Source organism: Electrona antarctica (assembly GCF_951216825.1).
Source record: "Electrona antarctica genome assembly, chromosome: 22".
NCBI lineage: Eukaryota > Metazoa > Chordata > Actinopteri > Myctophiformes > Myctophidae > Electrona > Electrona antarctica.
The window spans coordinates 33482872-33505432 of NC_136805.1; the positions used below are offsets into that span (position 1 = coordinate 33482872).

Consider the following 22561-nt stretch of genomic DNA (forward strand, 5'->3'; position numbering starts at 1 on the left):
ATTATCGTTTTGCAATTTATGACTAAATTCCCTGCAAATTCAGGTGTCAGTTAGTTATCCACCTAGATTTTAAAAGCAGTACAGGGACGGAGAAGGATAGTAGAATAACTTCTAGAGTCTACACTGTTAATGCATTAGTACAACAAATAAAAATGAACATGTACATACTGTACTTGTCTTGTACTGTAGGAATGGAGAAAAGATATCGGCATCCTCTCCGATATAGTGGGTATGCGAAGAAAAGGAAGTGGAGATGATTCATGCAGATGGTTTTAAATAGTGACTTATGGTAGTAGACCCTGTCAGTCTATGACTATGTTGCTCGCTGTCAGTGTCAGCTTGGCAAGGCTAGGGTTCCCTGCCTGGCAGTGGCAGTTGTTGTTGGGGGGGGGGGGGTACATTTGGACAATTGGACTGGCATCCCCTTTCAGCAAAGGAATGCTTAATTTAGAATGAATGACCACCATTGGTCTTCATTGGACTAAATTTGTGTGGCTCTCTCGACACTCACCAGAGTGTCTACACCTCTGTTTCGTTTTTAATTTCTGTTTTTGAACATATTCTTAAGTGCTTAATGTGAAAGACTTTACCCCATTGTGTGTTCTGTTGACATGTCCACACCCACGCAGATTTCCTTCCTCTGAGGAAGAATGTGTGTGTAGATAGAGAGAGAGAGAGGTGTGTACACAGAAGGGATGACAGTGTTCTCATGTTCACTGACTGGTCTGATCAAAGTGTTTAATCCAAAGCAGGAAATTAACCTTTTATTTTTTCTTGCACCTGCACTATTATACAAGTCAAAAAAGGCTTTAGTAAACTGAACCCTAACCCTTGTACGATGGCTGTTACCTGTCTAAAGGCCTAGACCATAGCGCTATTCACACTCCAGTTTAAGTGATCAGTTTAAGTCCATTCCACCGAATACTACAAAAAGACATCGCGCCGCGGTGATATGCGACACAATGCTCACCTGAACACATCTCTCTGTTTTTACTTACTGAATAGGCCTTAAGTAGTGATGGTACAGTACCTTTTAGAAACACATTCTACAGTATGTGTGTACTTACTTACCACAACGTGGGTGGGTGTGTCTAGGTATTAATTTTCACACCCTGTTGTAATTAAATAACTTTGCACAACAAGACCTACAAGCTGACAACGTGTTGCAAACACGAGAGCATTGTGAACTTGTAGATTGGCTATTTTCCACAAAGATATTTAGTATAGCAGGGGGGAAAAGTAGGTGCTCAGTATAAGTCCTGGGGGACCCCTGTCAGCTAAGTATACATGAGTTGAGGGGGAAAACTATCGGTACAAAATTGTTACTGAACAAATCTGTATTTTAATCTGGGTTCTTTTCCTGTTAAAGATTATGAACTGAAGAAGAGATATGTGATGATCAAGTGTAATTAATTCTGCAATGGTCCTGTGTTGTGTTTGCTTACAAACATTGAGTTACTGCATTCGTAATAGACAAGTACATAAATGCGGACGTGGATGATGATGGTACTGTATATGTATGGCATAGGCCTAAAATCCTCAGTGCTAATTTAACTCTTAAGAGAGATGATACCAATGAATTCTACACATAAAGTTCCATGTCATTCATTCATTCATTCATTCATTCATTCATTCATTCATTCATGCGTTCGTTCATTCATTCATTCATTCATTCATTCCCTGATGAAGATCTTGTTGGGTGAAACTCTTGGGTAACATTGGTCATATCCAGTGGACAGTTTGATGTATTTGTTCATCATACAGCTAAGCTTTGTGTGGTACATGCATTTCAACATGTTAGTATGATCACATAGATTTCACGTCATATCGTCATATCCTGCTGGAGCTACTTGAAAGGATTCAACTCTCTATCTGAGGAATGATGATCACATATTTCCTATGGGGGCATGAAGGCGTAAGGTCTGTAATTATTTCCAGTTGCCCTAGAAACACAACACGGACAATGTTTGGATACTGTTGTAATTAAGGCTGAGATGAAGATGGATTCGTAAAAAGCCACAAGTTGTGCCTGAGTCATGGACTGCTGCTTGGCTCTTAGTTTCTATACTTAGCAGTTCTCAATTATTGATGATGCATGAATATGTGAGGGACCTACGGTGCTGTTTTTGATATAATTCACACAGTTCTGTAATTTTAATTACTTTCCCCCTCAAAAGTAACCTCAAAAGTAGACCAATCATGCATGTCATTAAACGGTACCACTCCCAGCCATAAATTAACAATGTATGGCTGGAGACGGGCATACATGGCAGTTCATTCACAAACTACACACTGTAAAAACACTTAGTTGATTTATAAAAAAAACAGGAATTGAAAAAGATCCCCAAAAGGTAGCACATCGGCACATCCCCAATTTCAAATCAATGGAGGACCAAAGTACTCACATTTCCACTTTTTTATTGGCACACCAATAAACGAAACGTACGCTTACGTGTATCGGCTCACACAATAGCTCAAGATCAGGGAGGTCATGCCATGATTATTACACCACATGTTTATTTAGTGGAGAGAGACAGGATATGTAGAGAGAAGGGAATGACACAGCAAATTGTCCGGCCACCCGGGAATCAAACCGGGGACCGACCGAGGCCATTTTGCATTCAACTAGGATGTGCCCCAAACAATTGGCTATAGGCTTGCCAGTCTTGTTGTTCATTACTTGTAATTTTGATGGAAGGTGTTTTAATAATCACATAAGTCTACTGTTGCACCAGTTGAAACTAAAGTAACTCTTGATAGCACCATGGAACAAGCCAGGCAAGGGGATGATGCTCTTGTATAGTGTGCATGCTGCAACTCATGTCCCACACATAGTTGATTCCGCACAGTGGCCTAATTGGCCTCGGGCATTCCCAGAGCAAGGCAGTGCCAGAGAAAACCAGTCACCTTATAGAGAGGGTATGCGTGTGACATCATCATACCCAGAAGTTATGCGGGAACACTTACTAAGTGGCAAAAAACTACTTTCTGGCCTTGACAGCCCATACATCCAAACAGAAAAGTCTTATCTGATTGCATTAAACCGCGTTAAACAACGTTAAACTCACTTTGCCACTCATTGCGCATACCCTCTGTTGTTTCTGCTTCCCGCAAAACCACATATTGCACAGAGATGCGGCAGGCCTCTAATGAGGCTGACTTCTAACGATTAAGCCAGCAGCGTAATCAAGGTAATTTCAACAAAGTGATTTGACGTGGAGTTTGACTAGTAGGTACTGCAGCTATTTGTTCAGCTCATTTCCCATCACCAGAGAATTTGTCAGGGAGAGGGATGATCAGACCAAGATTCCTTTGCGGGTGCTTGCGACTGTCTGCGGAGATCAGTTGAGTGCAGGGTTGATGCATCACTTTTCAAACATCATTAGACTTGGCGAGTATTAGAACTGGAAGGGGCCCGTTGTTATTCCAGATGCGTGGAGATGAGAAGGGCAGATATTGTGTTACCGGTGAACCATCCGCAAGATGTTATTGGAGCTGCAATTTATTATTTTGACTGGGACTATTTGATTAAATACCTTTTTAGTTGAATGTATCAACAAATTGACGGGAGAAAAACAAATCTAATAGATTTTCTATAATGGATTTAGTTTCATCTGATCACTTGGCCCCACTGGCCCTGTTTTTATACTTTGTCAAAACATTATGTCTTGTAAAAATAGCAATAAATAGCAGATCTACATATCTACAAGTTCTAAAAATGTTAGCCTAATGACTTGCCCAGAAATGTGTTAAGTGTTTTAACCTTCAGCCTAATTGGAATGCACGGGCCATTTATGCTCAATATAAAAAATATATGTATTGTATTCGTTTTTCATTATTCTTCCCTAAAATGTATTATTTTATTACAATCGATAGTTTTTAATAAACTATTAAACCGATTAGTTTGAATGAATGCATTTTATTTATATAGCACCTTTCCAAACATATAGCTACAAAGTGCTTTACAGACAGGTTATAAACAGCAAATATAAAGGACATCAAAAACAACAAAACATCAAGACATCAGAAACATTAAACTTAAAAAAATAACAGCATCAAAACAATTGAAAATACGATATTAGGAAAAACACTTTTAAAAGCGTTTTTATAAAAGAAGACACTGACTCTGCTAGCCCAAGGGCAGGGAGTTCCAGAGCAGAGGTGCCCGAGCCGCAAAGGCCCGGTCCCCTCGAGTGACCAGGTGAGTTGCAGGAGGAACTAGGGCCCTATCCGAGGATCTGAGGGTGCTCACAGGCTTATGGGGTTCCAGCAAATCTGTTATATAAGTTTGCTCTCCTAAACCTAATGTGTGTGTTATGGGCTGACTACCGTTTGGTTGCACCTGTGGGCCTCTATTGTGTGTCCTGTCTCAGAACTTGATATCTATAAAGCCCAACAGCCCCATCATTAACACTGATTGACTTTCAGTGTCTCATAGGCCGCCCTCAATTAAAGATGACTGTTGGGAATGTGAAGAATTCCCAGGAAGCAAGAATGCATCTCTCAGCTCAGAGGGGGGTTGAATTAATTCCTTTTTGAATATGAGATGTTAAGCACTGACGTGGCTCTAAAGGCAGTGGTAAATTGAGAATAAATCATGAACTAATCTTTGGGGCAAAATGAACAACATGGATGGGAACGAGCGCGCACACACACACGCGCCACTAAAGCATTCCCCAATCATAATAGTTGCACTGATGCAGTATCGTCAAAATGTCTCTCTCTTCTGTGCGTGCGTGCGTGCGTGCGCATGCACATCATAGGTGTCACGGCTTCTCTGTGTGTTTATCTCTGCTTGGGTGCACGTGCATGTGCCATAGGTTGGAGCTGGAAAATATATTTTGTACATGCGTGCCATGGAATATTATCAATAGTTTCATGGCTTCAACTGATTGAAGGAGTAAATTGGCATAGGCTAGACTCTATTCAACGGGCGAACAGGTATTCGCACAGCCTTACAGACACCTATCCCATAGCCTGGCAGGATGGTGAGTCTGCGATTACGAATTCACAAAAATAGTATAGTAGTAGTTGTCACTGTCGTTGCCTACTGGCAACGTGGGGAGCATGTTAAAGTTGAGGATGAACAGGGTAGTTTGTATAACCATAACCATGGACACACACAAACATGGTGAAAACATGATCTCATTGATTCTCTGGCCCTGCCTGTGGCCAGGGGGAGATGATGATGGAGTGCATGCAGAGAGTATCACTGGTGTACACGTTTTCACTGGTGAGCTGAATAGAAGTTTACGTTTCGCACTTAAAGTTATAACACAAGTACTGTCCAAATATTATGCCTACACTACAGTAGTACCGCATTCTTATGGCTGTAGCCTGTGCGAATTCTTTCAAGATTACTAAACAAGGCCTTTTCATTTCAGTTCTGCTCTCCGTCATTTTTGCAGTTCCTTTTATAGTCTTTGGATAAGGAAAAGAATGCCAATGGCATTGGTTCTTGGCACAGACGAAAACCAAGTCTTTTTGACTTCAGAGTACAAATAAGCAGTGTCTGGAGAGTGCAAGATGATAAGCAATGTATATTGTATAACTGCACTTTAAAAAAAAGCATGCATCATCATCTCTTTGATACTGAAGTCCGAGTTATTCTCTGTCACACAGTAGTATTGTGGACCGAACATAATCAGTCTAAGCTCACATTGCATCCACAGCACGTTGTGTTGTGAGCTTATATCAGCTATTTCCGGTCCGATGCCGGGCAGTACAGGTCCGATGCCGGGAAGTATGGTACATAATAGTGTGCTTGATGACGTAACCAGATAAGGGGCGACTGTGGCTCAGGAGGTAGAGCAGGTCGTCCAATGATCCGTGGGTCGGCGGTTCGAATCCTGGCTCCTCCTGTCCACATGTCGAAGTGTCCTTGGGCAAGACACTGAACCCCAAATTGCAATCGGTGTATGAATGTGCAATCGGTGTATGAATGTGTGTGTGAATGGGTGAATGTAATGCACAATCTATGTAAAGCGCCTTGGATAAAGGCGCTATATAAATGCACCATTTACCATTTTATAAGTCGAGAAACCGCTAGATGTTGCTCATGTAAATGCTTGAAATATGACAGCTTTTTGTCTTGACATATAAACCAATGAAGCTGCAATATGGGAATCTGAATTCTTGTAATCCTCTCACGCTTTAGACTAGTGTTATATGAAGGTTTAATAATCTGTACAAATGGGAAACAAACGTGTTCATAAAGCACTTTGCAGGCAAAGTGCTTTAAAGGATTACACAAGAAAAGACTTCCTATTACCTGGCCCTCTAACTTCCTGTAATTTGTCAAGGGAGGCAATTGTTTTGTGTAGAGTTGTCCCAATGCCATTTTTACATTATTTACATTTTAGTACTCTCCGATACCGAGTACCGATACGATTACTTTTTATTTTCGTTGAGTAACCACTTATTTTACCCCCTTTTTCTCCAATTTAAATTCATTGTCATGCCTACACTTGTCAGTTGTCATTTATGCTTGTAGATCGGCTGTTTTTGGCGATTTGCTGCAGTGTTGGCCTGTTGGGGCAGAATTACTGCTGTTGCATTCGATCAACCTAGTGCCAGTTGGATGTTTTGGTACTCGGGTCAGAGTATCGGGGCCGGTACCGAGTAGGAGTACTTGAGGGTGGTATCGGCCCGAGTAACCAGTATCTGTATCGTAACAACTCTAGGTTTGTGTCGCTCGCCATTTTTATAGAGCATTTCCAAGGCTGCATTCTGACATTGTATCGTTGAGCGTTGGCCGATAATGTTGAGGGTCCCTCAGTAGTAGTACTGTACGAACTGCTTGGCTGCTGTAATATGAGTTTGAGAGGCGTGATATAGAGACTGTGGCTACACCATGGCATGGCAGTTGATTTGTGCCTTTCATCAAGCAGTACACACCCCATGTGTACTTACTCTAGCTCCTCGACAATATTAATAAACCATGTTTGACATGGTGGACAGTGTGGTGAAGCGGTCGACCTTCTGTGCACTCTATCTCTACCGGTGATGTGATTCTTAGTCAGAAGTCATCTGATACCACTTTGAACACAACGAGAGCATCGATGCAAGCTAGCTAATGGAGGACTGTGTCAGCTAATTGTGTGATGATCATATTTCATTTGATAGCACTGCAAAGTCATTCAGACTAGTGGGGAAATCCGTTGCTTTGCGGCAATAAGGCTATGGTCAGACTTGCAGACTGGCCTATCCATACTAGAAGAATCAGTTTTGAGACACATAATTACTAGCCTTGTTCAGACTGCATAAAAACAATCGGACTCCAATCTGGATAGGAAATCAGATTTTGGGTTGGATTTGGGCTGCCAGTCTCTCTGGACTAGGCTTAAACGTTTTCTGTACAGTTTAACACAAGTGCTTTTTTTATGTGACACTTCTGTACTGAAGTGTAGAAGGTTTCATTTTTGTAGCACATCGCTAAGGACACCAGTGACCGAGCCCGCTAGAATTTTGATCTCTGCGGTCGCCATGAGTAACACGGCATTGAGCTAAAAAGCTGGCCGATGTGTGAAAGGCACACTGTGTCTCTTTGCGGCCTTTTGGCTTTTTTGAGAGTGCCCTTTCTTCTTCCCCGTGGAGCGATGGGCTGATGTCAACAAAGCCCGATCTGTTCTACAGGCCTGGCCACTTTATCAAGACACTTCACAACGCAGGGTTTCCTCACAGTGCCCTTGGCTGTCGAAAGCACTGTCAACATTTCCACTCCAGTCACCGATGGTAAATGTCTTACTGGCCAGCCTTCTGGCCTTGTTGGTATGTAACAGCATGCTGCAACAATGACACCAAATCAGTCAAAAAGGGGAACAAATTATGGCAGAAGGGAAACGCTTTAATATCCATTTGTGCTTTGGCTCGTTGGCTCAGATCTATTCGTGGAGCTGGCAATTTGTGCTGTGGTTTGGGTAATGGGCACGTTGCCCAATCATCAGCCCAGCTGTTGGTTGGTATCTGACAGGAAGAAAAAAACAAGTCCAGACCAAAAAGCCACGCCCTTGATTGAGAACCAGTTGGAAGTTTCAGTTTCAGAACGTTTTCAACCTGGCATGCAGCCCAATTATTTTTGGGCATGTGGTATTATTATTATTGGCAAGAATTATCTGATCTACAAACTTCTATATTGGCTATTTTCACTGTTCATCATATGAATAAGTATATTATTATACAATTTACAATTTTGTAGGTATTAGGTAAACGATAAACATAAACAATGACAGTAGCATCTGTCATGTCATATGGTCATATATAGGGCTGATGTGGTAAAAAAAAAATACAAGGGGTCCAGGGCAGGCATCAGGACACTGCTTGACAACAACGGTTATAAACTTGTGTGTCAGTTCTATTTTTACAGCAAATTGTTTGGATCGCGGCTGCAGTCTGTTTTTGAACTCCTCCAGACCACAGGAAGGGCCTTCTCGTCCTCAGGGGGGGTGGGTAGAAGGAAGGGGGAGTGGCAGATTCATGTGGCGTCCGTTAGGAAGCTCATCTTCTTTCCCGTGATGGAAAACGTTCTGCTGTACTGTAGGAGTCAGATATATGACTCAGCAGCACTTGTGAAATATAGGCAGTCTGCCCCGATGACAGTTGTCTGGACTCAGTATTTGAGTCCCCGGAACTGTGCCCGGGCCAGTATTGGAGAGAGTGTAAGCTGACACCGTGTCAGATTTCCTCTTGTTCTTTCTCTCTTTAGTCATGGTTCATGTCAGAAGCTGCCTTATAGGGTTGCCAGTGTTGTCTTAACAGCTCAGCTACAGTAAGCGATAAGCCATGCAAACTGCAACTCATTTCCTAAATTCCTACGATATCCTTTCAGTAGGACTTGTGGTTCATCGTCGTGTCGAGTCAAATTCAAAACATTTGGTGGGGTTTTCTGCCCCACGCACGCAGAGTCGCCTCTCCCTGAGCCCCGGCCCCTCCCGACTAGTACCAACGACCTCAGATCAGACGAGACGACCCGCTGAATTTAAGCAGATTACGAAGCGGAGGAAAACAAACTAACAAGGATTTGCACGCCTAGACTACTCTCTGACTTTCACACCCGAATCGCTATTACAGGATAGTGGCAGGATCTCCTGCCTCACCTTACCTTAAGTTGTAGTAACTTGTAATGTTGTCTTAAAACCATGGCAATAAGTCATATAACCAATACGTTGCATTAAGTTAAAATGAATTGCATGAATATACCTCCCAGTACATTGTTACTGCAGATTGCAGCAACATATGTTCTGTTGTTTACCCTATGAAACAAAGTCGGTGTGCAAGTTAATGTTGCAAAATCTTTGGCCTACTTATCAGAATTTACAAGGCAGCGCAACCCTGTTGGTTTCTTTATGGGAGGGTAGTATTTTACTGTATGTAGTGCTGCTGGCAGGCCAGAGGCCAGGAAGACACACGTACACACACACACACACGCGTGCGCACAGCCACACACGCGCACTCATGTTTACTACTCTAGTCTGTGCCCTACATCCCTCTGCGTTCACCCCCAGGCCCCCCTGCCCTTTAGCCGAGCGGGTCTGGAACACTGTAGTGGGTTGTTTTTGGCTATTGTTCACAGCCACTCAGGGGTGGAATGTCAGGCTGAGGATGATGGCATCGTATCTAGGCTACCACTTCTCTCTCTGAGCCCACCGGCCGGCCGCCGCTAAGCTCCAGTTTTAGCCTGGCACAACCCTTGGTCCTAATTTATAACTACTCTGGCACCCCCCCCCCCACACACACACACACACACACACACACACACACACACACACACACACACAAATGCGCTCTCCCTGGTCTCCAATGAAAAGCGAGGTGAGGTGAATTACACTACAGTATGTCTGTCTGGTCCATTATGGTCTGGCTCCGTCCACGTCAGCTGTCTGGAATGGCGCTGCTGTCACTGCTGTAAGGCCACCAACAAACAGCCCCCACTCAGCGAGTCAGCATCACTAACCGTATTGAAATGAAGGTGCCAGGCAGCACAAAATCATTTACCTTGACGTAGGGAATATAGCCATACAATTGTGCAACGCATTCTTTTTTTCATTTTCTTTTTTTGAGGGGAGATAGCCCCTACTATGCCCAGCTTTGTGTGTTTGTGTGAATCATAGCTATGATTTAATTGGCTGAGTGATCACCCAATAGCCATGATTTGATTGGCTGAGCAAAGTACATATTGAGGATAAAACGTGAGGGCAGAAAAGTGAAGATGCGAATTGTGATTGGCTGGAATGTGATGATGTATGATAAGAGCTCCCCTCACTTCACAGGAGTGTGATTTTTAGTTAATTTAATAATCTAGAAGCACATCATTTTACCTATCAACAAATCAATGCAAAGCAATTCTTGTTATTAAATTGATAAAAATTGATTAGTCTGATTAACCACTTAAGCCCTATTTTATACTTTGCCTACAACAGTGTTGTGCTGAAATCGCTAATCTTCTCTCGCAAGCTTGCGTGTGAGTTTGTAGATTATTTGATTGAAATCATTTTTTGTAATTGATTATATAATTTACTTCAATTAACTGTTGCACCCCTAGTTTTCATCTTAATGATGTCATCTTTGTATTCTGGAGAACTCTCCCACCAGTTCAAAAAGGCACGCTCTACTCAGGGGGGGGGGGGGGGGGGGGGATGGGGGAGTCTTGAGGAGTAGTCTCATATAATAGCTGGGTGCAGATTCTTGAAGATACATAGAGCAAGGAAGGAATATCCGCACCCTCTTTGAGTAGTTTCTTATGGACGTGTTTATTTTGAGCAAACACACAGCAGCGGTCTACAAACGGGACGCGTTTCGGCACGTCGGCCTTCCTCAGAGTTTCAAACCCCTCTGTGTTGTGGACATTGCATTGTACGGAGGCTGCTCTGAGTGGGTGGACGCTCGGTCCGCTTGAGTAAGCGGACCGACCGCGCTTGAGTGTCTGAATGCAAAAGTAAACATGTCAGTGCTCGCTCCTCCTGCATATTGCGGTTCTTGATGTGTATGGAAAGGTGGGGGGGGGGGGGTTCGGCCATGTCTTTTTCATTATAGCCAGACATTGTAAGTGCTGACTGTCCTGATTCGTAACAACATGGCGCCCCTAATCTGAGTATGTCATTAGGCACACTTTTTCTTTTTCTTTTTACATTTAATAATGTTTCAAAACATTTTTAAATGAGGATTAAGTGGTTGAATAAACTTTGAACATTGTGTGCGTGTAAGTTAAATATCGTTCTCAAATAGAAACTCCAAAATCTGGGCGCGCCATAAGCCATTGGACACAAACATCCGGCGACGTCACGCTCAAATTGTCGTGTATTAATAACAATCATGCAAATGTTGTGTGGATCCGGATCGTGGGTTGGGTGTCAGGCAAAACATGTGCTGTGCTCACATGAGGTGGTGACGGTGTCACCCAACATTCCCCCACCCGTGACAGTTGTATGTGGGGGAGTCCGTCCGTCCCCACCCCCCACTGGGCTGAGGTCATGGTGGTGGGGGAGGTGAGTCACCGCTGGGAGGGAGAGGAGTTGGCTTTCAGGCTGCGTTACACATTGCCCTGGCTTCCCTCCAGAAATGTACCTGTTGAGACAAATGATGGCTCATTAACCCTGCTAATAAACGATTACAAATGAAACTCTAAATTAAAATTTCCTGGCTTTCCCCTTGAGAACCTTAGACTCTCTGTCTTGATCAGGAATTAGAAATGCATTATACAGTACAGTTGTCATGTCATTAGACCATGTTTAAGATTACTTAAGATTTTACATGATATTTCATTTGGCTTTTGTTCTGGACTAGAGGTACTACATTTTTCATTTAAAACAAATTTAGCTGGTGAAAACTAAATAATCTGTATTATTTTGAGACCGCTCCGATACCGATATGGCATTTTTATGGCCTATTCCGATTATGCTACCGATTAATCGTGCATCCCTAGTTAGAATAGTAACTGACACATTAATCTATTGTAATTTCAAGTGGCAGTTCAATTAAACTACGTATGTGAACCCCCTCAAGGACCCCACTTTTGAAATCCACTGCTTTAGGTCGTACAGAGGATTCTTGTTCATACAGGATTCTTGTTGATCGGTGTATCATCTTTGTATTTGTTTGTCTTCCAGGTGGGGAAGGACACCGTTCAGACCACAGAGGACCAGATCATGAAAAGAGACATGCCACCAGCTTTTATCAAGTAAGCAACATAATTATGTCTCTCTCTGTGTTGTAAACTTTCTCAATTCTATTGATTCACACATCTCAGAGTCACAATGCCTTCAATGAAATAAATGACCCTTCCTGAATGTTCAACCCACCAGCCTCTCTGGCTCTCTCTCTCTCTCTGCCTCTCTCTCTTTATCTGTTGCAGTAATGGCCGTTTGTACCCAGGCAAAGGTCAGACATGGCATGTTAAGTGCCTCAGTCTTGCCCCGGTGTAATATAAATACTAAGCAGGAGACTCTTTGCCCAGAGAGGAGCTCTTTGATCAGAAAAGGCCTCAAGCATGGACCCCATGCCCATGAATGAGATCCTACACTGTGACTCACAGCTGCTTTTAGTTCACAACTATAGACGTGATTGAATAAATGAACAGAATAAGCAACTAAAGCAAGTTAATGAATAGATTATACAGTTTATATATACTGCATAATCTTGAGCATGTGAGTGGAGTGGGTGCACAGGGGGGAGCCGAGATGGAGGATTTTTTTAACGTAGCAGGGAGCGGGTTTATAAAAAGATGGGAGGGAACTCGGAGCGGGCTGCCTCTCAAAGCCGACCTTAAGACACGCCCTGCGTGAACGGACGGGTCTGAGAGGAGCGCACGGCGAGAGGTACGCAAATCACGATGAGCGCCGGGGAGCGGAGTGGGTAGGGCATAAACATGAGTAGATATCGAGCGCAACAGCCCCCTAGAGCGGCATTTCCCCCTGCTCCTAGCTCACCATGATATATATACTGTGTGTTATATACAACGTATATACACACATTACATTACAAGTAAGGTTTTATTTTATTCATTTTTATTTATTTACATATGCTATAAAGCTCCAATCCGGGGGGCACGGTGGCACAGTTGGTAGTCTCACAGCTAGAAGGTCCTGGGTTCGATTCCCGCTCGGCGGCGTGCCTCCTCCTCCGCGTCATCAGTGCCCATACCCGAGGCGGGGTTGGCGAAAGGGCCTTTCTGTGTGGAGTTTGCATGTTCTCCCCTAGGGTAGGTACCCTCACAAAAAACATGCAGTAATCCTGGTCTCTAAACTGCCTCCCCCTGGCCAGACGGGGCGCCTGATGGAGGGGAAAGGAACTGGTTGGAATAGCGTGTTCCTTCCATGCGCTACGTCCAACCAGGGAAACTCCCCCCTGTCAGGTGTAAAGGAGCAACTTGGACACTCAGGCATGAAGGAAGCATGAGTTCAAGTCTGTTGCTCTCCACATGTCCCCCATATACAGGGTATGGGGACTAGGTTGGCGGAGGGTGTGTAGAGCCCAGGATCACATTAGATAATTGACACAGGGGTGAAAAAATGGGTTACAAAAATCGTGGGATAAAAATTATATAAAAAAAAAGCTCCAATCCGTAAATTGTGTGTCGGACAGCGAGGTTGCAACGATGTCCGAACTACAATAAAGATGGTGGGCATTGGAGGCGCACCTCGTGTCCAGACTGTTGCGCCGTCTGCTTCAAATTGCTTTATTGACATCATTGTGTCAACCATTAGGTGTCCAACGAACCCGACACCACAGGGTCTAAATCCCTCAATGAATATTTGCGGTCGTACTATTCATATTGTATAAGAATACATCATTCGACAAATATGATTAACCCATTTTGGGCGGGAACCCCTTTTGGTGTTAGCATTATGTTATGCTTTAGCTATTGAAAAATACCTCTATTGAAAAAGCTCATAGCGCGCCACCGAGTGGCGCGCTACGAGCTTGTAGGTCTGCTATTTTTGAAAAATCGAAGAACGACTGACATAGAAACATAGCTTTTTCAGAAAACTGTCACAGTCCTCATGTTCACTGTCACAACTGTCACACTGTTCACAGCGCGTCATCTTCTTAAACGTGCAACGGACTACAGTAGTGGGAGTGTATGTGGGTGTGTGTGTGGGTTGGGGACAGGACCCGGGCCCCCGGGGACATCCATCCCCAAGGTTGGGATGAAATGGATTGGCACAAGCGTTAGGTCATCATGGCTCGACACATTTGGCGCTCCTATCCCCCTCCCCACCGGAGTCACGTCGTCACCCTGTCGTCATCCATCAGCACATGCAGCAGAATGTGTCACCTTCACTAAATATAGCGTCTGAGGAAGGGCTCCGGTTAATGCATGGCTGTCTTGTCTCTCGCTCGCGCACGCTAAAGGGCACTGTAGGCTGAACACACACACACACACACACACACACACACACACACACACACACACACACCCCCACACACACACACGCTCGCATAATCCTTGATGCTATGCACATATATTAGCCCGTATCCTTGGAAGAATGGAAACTTAGCTCCTCTTGTCTGGCCTTTTTTAGAATGTGGAAAATACTGATAATGAATGCTCCCCTATTAACTGGAGGAACGTTTGGCCCCGCAGGCAGTGGTAGGAAGTCAGGAAGGATTCTGTGGGAATTGGAACATGTGTGTAAGATCTTGGCTCTCTGCCTGATTCTTTGTGTGCAACGTCCCTGGAGCCTTCTCACATGCAGGTGGCATGTATTGTACGTACGGGGCTGAAGCCAACCCACTGAGCCTGCATTTTGTGCTCTGCAGATGCTCTTCTCTCTGCATTGTCCTACTGAGAGAACACTTAAAGGAGCATTCAGTGATTTGGGTGATTTGGAAAACTACCCAGTCCGCCCCGGTAACAAAATGTGCACATGCACGCTCTACAGTAGGGGGAAGTGCAACAGGCCAACAGCATGTGCACCAAGGCCCGCCCCCACTCGATCATGATTGGAGGAAGGCCCCTCTCATCCTGATTGGATGAAGGCTTTGCCACCCGCCACCAAAACTGAAACTAGGGTTTTTTGACCCCAGGGGCTCACTGGGGACAGGGAGGAACTCCTTATATGCTCAGCACACTCTATAGTAGGGAGGATTATCCAGAAAAAAAGAAAAAATAAGTGATATTTGAATTAAGTCAAATCACTGAATATACCTTTAACGCCAAACATCACCATTTTACTGTATGATGCTCCAGTACAGTAACTGAAGAAGAAATGTTGGTATCCATCTGCGCCTTCTGCATAGTAACACTTGCCATAGTGGTGCAATGTAGTAGAGCGAGAGCCCGACCGATGCCGTAATTTTGGGCCCAGTACTGATATCGACATTTGGGAGTAATACACTTAAGAGAACGATGCATCTGGAGATATATTCCAGACATTTTGTTTCTGCACCGCATCCCTGTGTAAACTGTAAACCACAGTGGTGGGAAAAAAATTGATTGGAGAAGTAGTGGAGTAGAAGTAAATGTATTGAAAATTGGAAATACTCAAGTAAAGTAGAAATTCCTCAACTGTGCTCTAGATCATGGAGGAGGAGGAGACATGAAATGAAATGGTGTTCAGGAAAGCTCTGTCACTGCACTGTGTAAAATTCGGAGTGTTTTTGGGATCTTTTGTACACTCTCTGAGAACACTCCGGATTTCACCGTGTGTGTTATTGCTAGCTAGGCTACATCACAATTCTTGCTTTAAAGGTAATTACGTGATTTTCTTTGGTTAAAATAAGTTTTAAAAAGCTCTTATTGTGATAGTACTCATTGATATATAGTGTTTGTTCAGTGACAGTAACAGGACAGTCTCTCCGGCTTTTTATTAAACATAAAATGCATTTTCAGAAACCGAAACTGGGATACCAATTTTATCCAATCAGGATAGAGAATGCAGTCACGATACAGATTAAACGAGTGGAATTGTAAGTGATGACACAAAGAAATGAGCAGAAATCCGCGAAACCCATTTTGGTGTTTTAAGCATTATGTTATGCTTTAGCTGTTGAAAAATAGCAGATCTACAAGCTCATAGCGCACCACCGAGTGGCGCGCTATGAGCTTGTAGGTATTGGAGCTTGTAGCTATTTTTGAAAAATCGTGAAAATGTGGCGCAAATCTTTGAATATATATTCTTTCACAGCGAACGTTTTTAACTCAAATCTTTGCTTCTGGGGGGGTCCCTGGAATAACATATTTTTCAGGTGGGGGTCGGTGGCCAATTACATATCATTTTTGTGGTCATTGACATGAAATATTGAACACCACTGATATAGAAACATGAGGTTTTTCAGAAAATTGTCAGGATTTAGAACACTTTTTTTTAAATTTCGATGTCGGGCCTAAATGGGTTAAAGAGCTGGAGAGACAGGGAGACTCCTGTTGCTGTCACTGAACAAACACAATCCGTGTTTGTTATGCTATGCCTACTAGCTTAGAGCTTTAGACAGATACCCCGGAAGTGCTTAACACTTTACTCCACTAGAGGGGGGGAGTGGCCTCCACCCAGTAATCCCCAGCAATGATTACTTACTCATCAGAATAGAGTGATTTAACCTTTTTAACAAAAAACAACTTTGTTTTAACCAAAAAATGTCACTTACCCTACCCACAATCGGCTGCTTCCATGATGCGTAATGCCCATCTGGCTTTTTGGAGCTCACCAAGGTTACCAAGCATGACATTTTGGGCTTTATCCATTTCTTTCTTCTTCTTTTTTGTTGGTTCTCGTTTTTGTCACCAGCCTTAAAACGTTATTTTTTTTTCTCCTTCTCTCCGTAGGGTTGAAAATGCATGTACCAAACTGGTCCAGGCTGCATCCATGCTGAAAGCTGATCCCTACTCGGTACCTGCTCGCGATTACCTCATCGATGGCTCCCGGGGCATCCTCTCTGGGACCTCTGACCTGCTCCTGACCTTTGACGAGGCTGAGGTACGGCTTGCTGTAATAGTAAGCCCACAGCGGGCTGCGTACTACTCGCTGAGACTAGACTAGAGCCTGACCGTTGTCAGACTGTTGGCTCCAAGACCGATTTTGGAGAGTAACCTAGTCCTAGACCAGTGGTTCTCAACTTTGTCATCTGGGGTCGACCCCAGATGACAGTTAAGTGACAATTTAAGGACTTTTAAAACATTTTGAATACCTAGAAATAAGACTATTTTGGCCTTTGCCGCATGTCTCCCCCCCCCCCCCCCATCTCAACCTTACTTTCAACCTATCAATAAAGGCAGAAAAAGCTAAAAAATAAAAAGAGGCAAATTGTTTGAAAATAGCCAATCTACAAGCTCACATGGCCTAGTAGTGGCCTCACAACATGAGGTGTTGTGAGCTTATAGATAGCTATTTTCACTATTTTTATCTTTATTTGCCTCAACTCCTACAATTCCAAGTGCTTGTCATGGTATATGATTGACAAATTTGACATATATGATTTTTTGGGGGTGTCACAGCCTGAAAAGGTCCAGAACCACACTGACCTAGAGACCACCGGTTATTACACCTGGTGAACATGTCTAAAACACTGTTACCAGTATACGCAATAAGAACATCCACATACTTTTTTTTTAAGATATTTTATTTTTTTCATTGATAGGAAACGGGGAGAGAGAGAGACATGGAATGACACACGGCAAAGGTCGTCGGGATCGGGACTCGAACCCGCAACACGCTGTCAATCATGTGCCTATATGCGCCTGTACCGCTAGGCCAGCGGGCACCCCCCACATACTTTTTAAAGATATTGTAGGCTTCCACTAAAGATCTGGAGTCGCAGCCATACAGTTGGTTTAGAACAGAATTCTAATAGAATTATTATGGTGCAGGTCACCGACTCACTGTGGTCAACATGCAGGCAATGTATTGAATAACTCAAATAAATGGAACTCCAGCTGCAGGCGTGAAAAACTACAACATATCATTTTGAACAGATTTTTGTTCTACTTCATCGTGAGTGTAGTGTACTGCCCGCTTTAAGGAAACAGACATGTAGTCTGGGTAGTGAAGTGAAGCCCCATTCCCATTGGCATGTCTTACCTTACATGGACATGGCTGATAATGTTGCGACGGGGGGGGAATTCTCATGTTTACAAGTTTTACCGTCCAGGTGAAGGCTGAGTCAGTGCTGCAGAAATTCTCCTTTGTTTGAAGGGCGTGTCGGCATGTATTAGATTAACCGCGTCGTGTTGCGTGTTACACATTAACCCATTTAGTTAGGCCTGACGTCAACATCGTCTTCTAAATTCCAACAGTTTTCTGAAATACCTTATGTTTCTGTATCAGTGGTGCTCAATATTTCATGTCAAGGACCCCAAAAATGATATGTAATTGGCCACCGACCCCCATCTGAAAATATGGGGGTTGTTCCAGGAACCCCTCAGAAGCAAAGATTTGAGTTAAAAACTTTCACTCTGAAAGAATATATATATTCAAAGATTTGTGCCACATTTTCACGATTTTTCAAAAATAGCAGATCTACAAGCTCGTAGCGCGCCACTCGGTGGCGCGCTATGAGCTTGTAGATCTGCTATTTTTCAATAGCTAAATTATGACAATGTTTAAAACACCAAATGGGGTTCCCGCCCAAAATGGGTTAATGCGTTTGTGAACCGAGAACCATTCTCATTATCTCTTAAACATTTGCACACGTGCATAACTCCTTCCAAGTGTTAAATGGTGTGGGGGAGGAGGGGGAGGTGGACGGGCTCTCAGTGAGCGGGACAGCAGGCCTGCCGTCTGCAGCGGGCAGCAGGAGTGACCAGTCAGCGGTGAATAGAATACGGGTCAGGGACAGCTCAGTATAGCCAGAGTGGTGATGGGCCAGAATCTGTTGAACCAGCACTGGCAGAACACACACGCGCACACACACACACACACACACACACCAACACGCGCACACGCGACTGGAAACGGTAGTTCAACAAAAGAGACAGCATGCCAATAAGCCGCCAGTATAGAGCGTCGCAGTCCCGCCCCCTACCATGGCCCAGGAAATGATTCTCCGTTCATTTTCCACATTTCAGAAAGTATTTATTTAAAGACGTTTACGCCGCGGACAAAGCCAACTCTAGTCGTGACAAATCATGACAACAAACACAATCTTTTGGGCCGAACGAATAATTAGAAAGAAGAAAAAAACGTCGGGTTACAACACTTTTTTTGTTGTTTTTCTTCTTTGTAATTATTTGTTTGGTCCAAAATATTGTTTGTGTTGTCATGAGTTGTCACGACTCGAGTTGGCTTTGTCCGTGGCGTAAACGTCTTTAAATAAATACTTTTTGAAATGTCTATGGGAAAAATGCATTGGGATTCATTTCCTGGGCCATGGTAGGGGGCGGGACTGCGACGCTCTATAATGTGAGCGAGGCTAATTGGACTGTGAGTGAGGGGTTTACAATAAACGCCTAACCTCACCGACCGACCGTGTGAATAAAAAAAGGTTTTTGTTCCTTTTCATTCAGCCTGCGTTGACGTCGCTGTGCGTTCGTGTCCTTCATTGTTGCAGGTGCGCAAAATCATCCGTGTGTGCAAAGGCATCCTGGAGTACCTGACGGTGGCGGAGGTGGTGGAGTCCATGGAGGACTTGATCACATACACAAAGAACCTTGGACCAGGTAGGTCCTCTTTTTTATTTAACACAGAGGTGGTGGAGTCCATGGAGGACTTGATCACATACACAAAGAACCTTGGACCAGGTAGGTCCTCTTTTTTATTTGACACGGAGGTGGTGGAGTCCATGGAGGACTTGAGAACCTTGGACCAGGTAGGTCCTCTAGTGAAGTCCACTGTTTCAGTCAAACTGTCAAATCTCAGCTTCTCTTTGAAAGAACGATTGAAATATTGAATTATTAGGTTTAGCTATTTGCTACGTACCTACTTTTTGCACGTAAAAAAGTAGTATTATGAAGTATATCGTAATAAAGATGTGGATTAAAGGACCCAATGCCTTCGATGGTGACGTATATCTCGATCAGTGTCGGGTGGATTAAAGGAAATGCCTCTATGTATATGTATATGTAATTTGTAAGTTGATTAGCGGTATAGAGCGTTGCAGTCCCGCCTCCTACCCTGGACCAGGAAATGAAACCCAATGCATTATTCTCATAGACATTTCTTAAAGTATTTATTTAAAGACTGTTACGCTGCGGACAAAGCCAACTCGAGTCGTGACAACTCATGACAACACAAACAATATTTTGGACCAAACAAATAATTACAAAGAAGAAAAACAACAAAAAAAGTGTTGTAACCTGCCGTTTTTTTCTTCTTTCTAATTATTTGTTTGGTCCAAAATATTGTTTGTGTTGTCATGAGTTGTCACGACTCGAGTTGGCTTTGTCCGCGGCGTAACCGTCTTTAAATAAATACTTTAAGAAATGTCTATGAGAATAATGCATTGGGTTTCATTTCCTGGTCCAGGGTAGGAGGCGGGACTGCGACGCTCTATACTGTGGTTACTTTTGATGCGTATGCACCGTCCCAGCATATGACGTCAGGGTATAACTGGTATAGCTAGCTCTCAATGATGACTAGCTCTCAATGATGACGTAAAAAAAGATGTGGATTAAAGGACCCAATGCCAGAGTGTAATTGGTTTTCGATGGTGACGTAATGACGATATGCTTTAGTGTCAGGAGGATTAGAGGTAATGCTCCTATGTATACATGTATGTAGTCTGGCACCACTACCGTATCAGGCACAAGTAGTCATTACGTCATTTGCTGGGACGGTGCATACGCATCGTCGGGCGAAACTAGTACTTGCGCGCTCTGCTTGCGCAAGTAATAATAATGCCTGTGTCCAGGGATGACGAAGATGGCGAAGATGATTGATGAGAGACAGCAGGAGCTGACCCACCAGGAGCACCGTGTGATGCTGGTCAATTCCATGAACACGGTTAAAGAGCTGCTTCCCGTCCTCATATCAGGTAACCACGCTCCACTGACCATCTCTTTTTTTAAATCCATAGGTTCTATGTCACTTCAGAGACACACATTTCGTGCACACATTTATGGGCACAGCAACTTTAACATGTGTGTGCGTGATACATTATCTGTGACCTTATATACATTATACATTTTCAGTATTATGCTCTCTCTTGTGGTCATCCACGGTTATAGAACCGTAGGTGCATTTGTAGCTCTTGATTATGTTCACACGTACTACTGCATTTGTGTGTTTCTTTTCCACGTATCTGCTGACCCCGTGACCCGAGCAAGTGACAGTTTGCATTTCCATTTAATTATGTTTAAAAGGGGCATAGTGATTCAGGGGATGGAGCCAGGCAATAGTGTCAAATCCTTCACAGATTTCAGAGCTAGACTGTTAATGTGAAAAGGAATGATTTTTTTTGTAGCTCAGCTCTTGTGGTAGAAATGTCATGCTGTGGTGTGTATGGTAACATGGTTGGTTGTTATAAATGGCTCTTATTTTAACAACAGGGCACAATTAATAGTCTTACAGGGACATACATTTTCAGGTGGCCCTGAAAGGTCGCACCTTTTAAGGTCAACTTTGTCAAATCTATTGGATTTGAACAAATTAGTTTGGATTACATTTATGGAGACTATTTACCTAAAACTCATCAATCCATGGTTTATCTCATATACTGTACAGACAACGACCTGAGCTACAAAACGATAGGAACAAAGGATCTGTTTTGTTTTGTGGAATACACTTTTCATAATGAGCATGTGTCATCTTGGTGTTAAATATCGATAAAGAAACTCCGGTCTAATCCCATTGCACTTGGTGGCCATACAATACCACACTCAACTGGTGTGCCTTGGTCATAGGTCAGCACAGCAGTGCCAAATAATATCTGACGGTATTGTATGACCTCCAGTGTGTTTATTATTTCATAATTAATTGCGCATGCTTGTTTAAATGTCCTTAAATTGTCGTGCCCCGTAGGTATCAAGATCTTTGTGACGACAAAGACCTCTGGTAACCAGGGTGTCGAGGAGGCCTTGAAGAACCGCATCTTCACCTTTGAGAAGATGAGTGCCGAGATAAACGAGATCATCAGAGTGCTGCAGCTCACGTCCTGGGATGAGGACGCCTGGGCCAACAAGGTACGTACAGAATCATGCTAATGTAGCTGTAGCAAATTAACCCATTTTAGGCGGGAACCCCTTTTTGTGTTAGCATTATGTTTTGCTTTAGCTATTGAAATATAGCAGATCTACAAGCTCATAGCGCGCCACCGAGTGGCGCGCTACGAGCTTGTAGGTCTGCTATTTTTGAAAAATCGAAGAACGACTGACATAGAAACATAGCTTTTTCAGAAAACTGTCAGGATGTAGAAGACATTTTTAGAATCTGATCTCAGGTCAAAATGGGTTAACATACCGCGATTAGTCGAAGGCTATTACTACTTTCACACACATTTTCCTATTAAAGCCATTGTGTGTGTGTGCGTTGTTCATTCGGGCCCATGTACTTCAAAATTAGTACAGCAGTGCTCTACATATTCAGCAAAATTTGCATTTCGTTCCCCAACACACCATCTCAATCGTGCTCTCTCACACACTCCCAGAATGCCTCTGGGGGGGAAAGGCTGCAGGCTGAACAGTAACCTAATT

The 22561-nt window shown here is 43.5% G+C and overlaps 1 protein-coding gene across 2 annotated transcripts in view; it reads left to right on the forward strand.

The window, feature by feature from the left end:
• Positions 1–22561, forward strand: part of vclb (vinculin b) — a 41555-nt gene that overhangs the window by 1335 nt on the left and 17659 nt on the right. For both annotated transcript variants that reach the window (XM_079493512.1, XM_079493513.1), the window contains exons 2-6: positions 12105–12175; positions 16763–16913; positions 19483–19591; positions 20782–20904; positions 21891–22051. In XM_079493512.1, coding sequence (XP_079349638.1) covers positions 12105–12175; positions 16763–16913; positions 19483–19591; positions 20782–20904; positions 21891–22051 — 615 coding nt within the window. The remainder of the gene's footprint in view (positions 1–12104; positions 12176–16762; positions 16914–19482; positions 19592–20781; positions 20905–21890; positions 22052–22561) is intronic.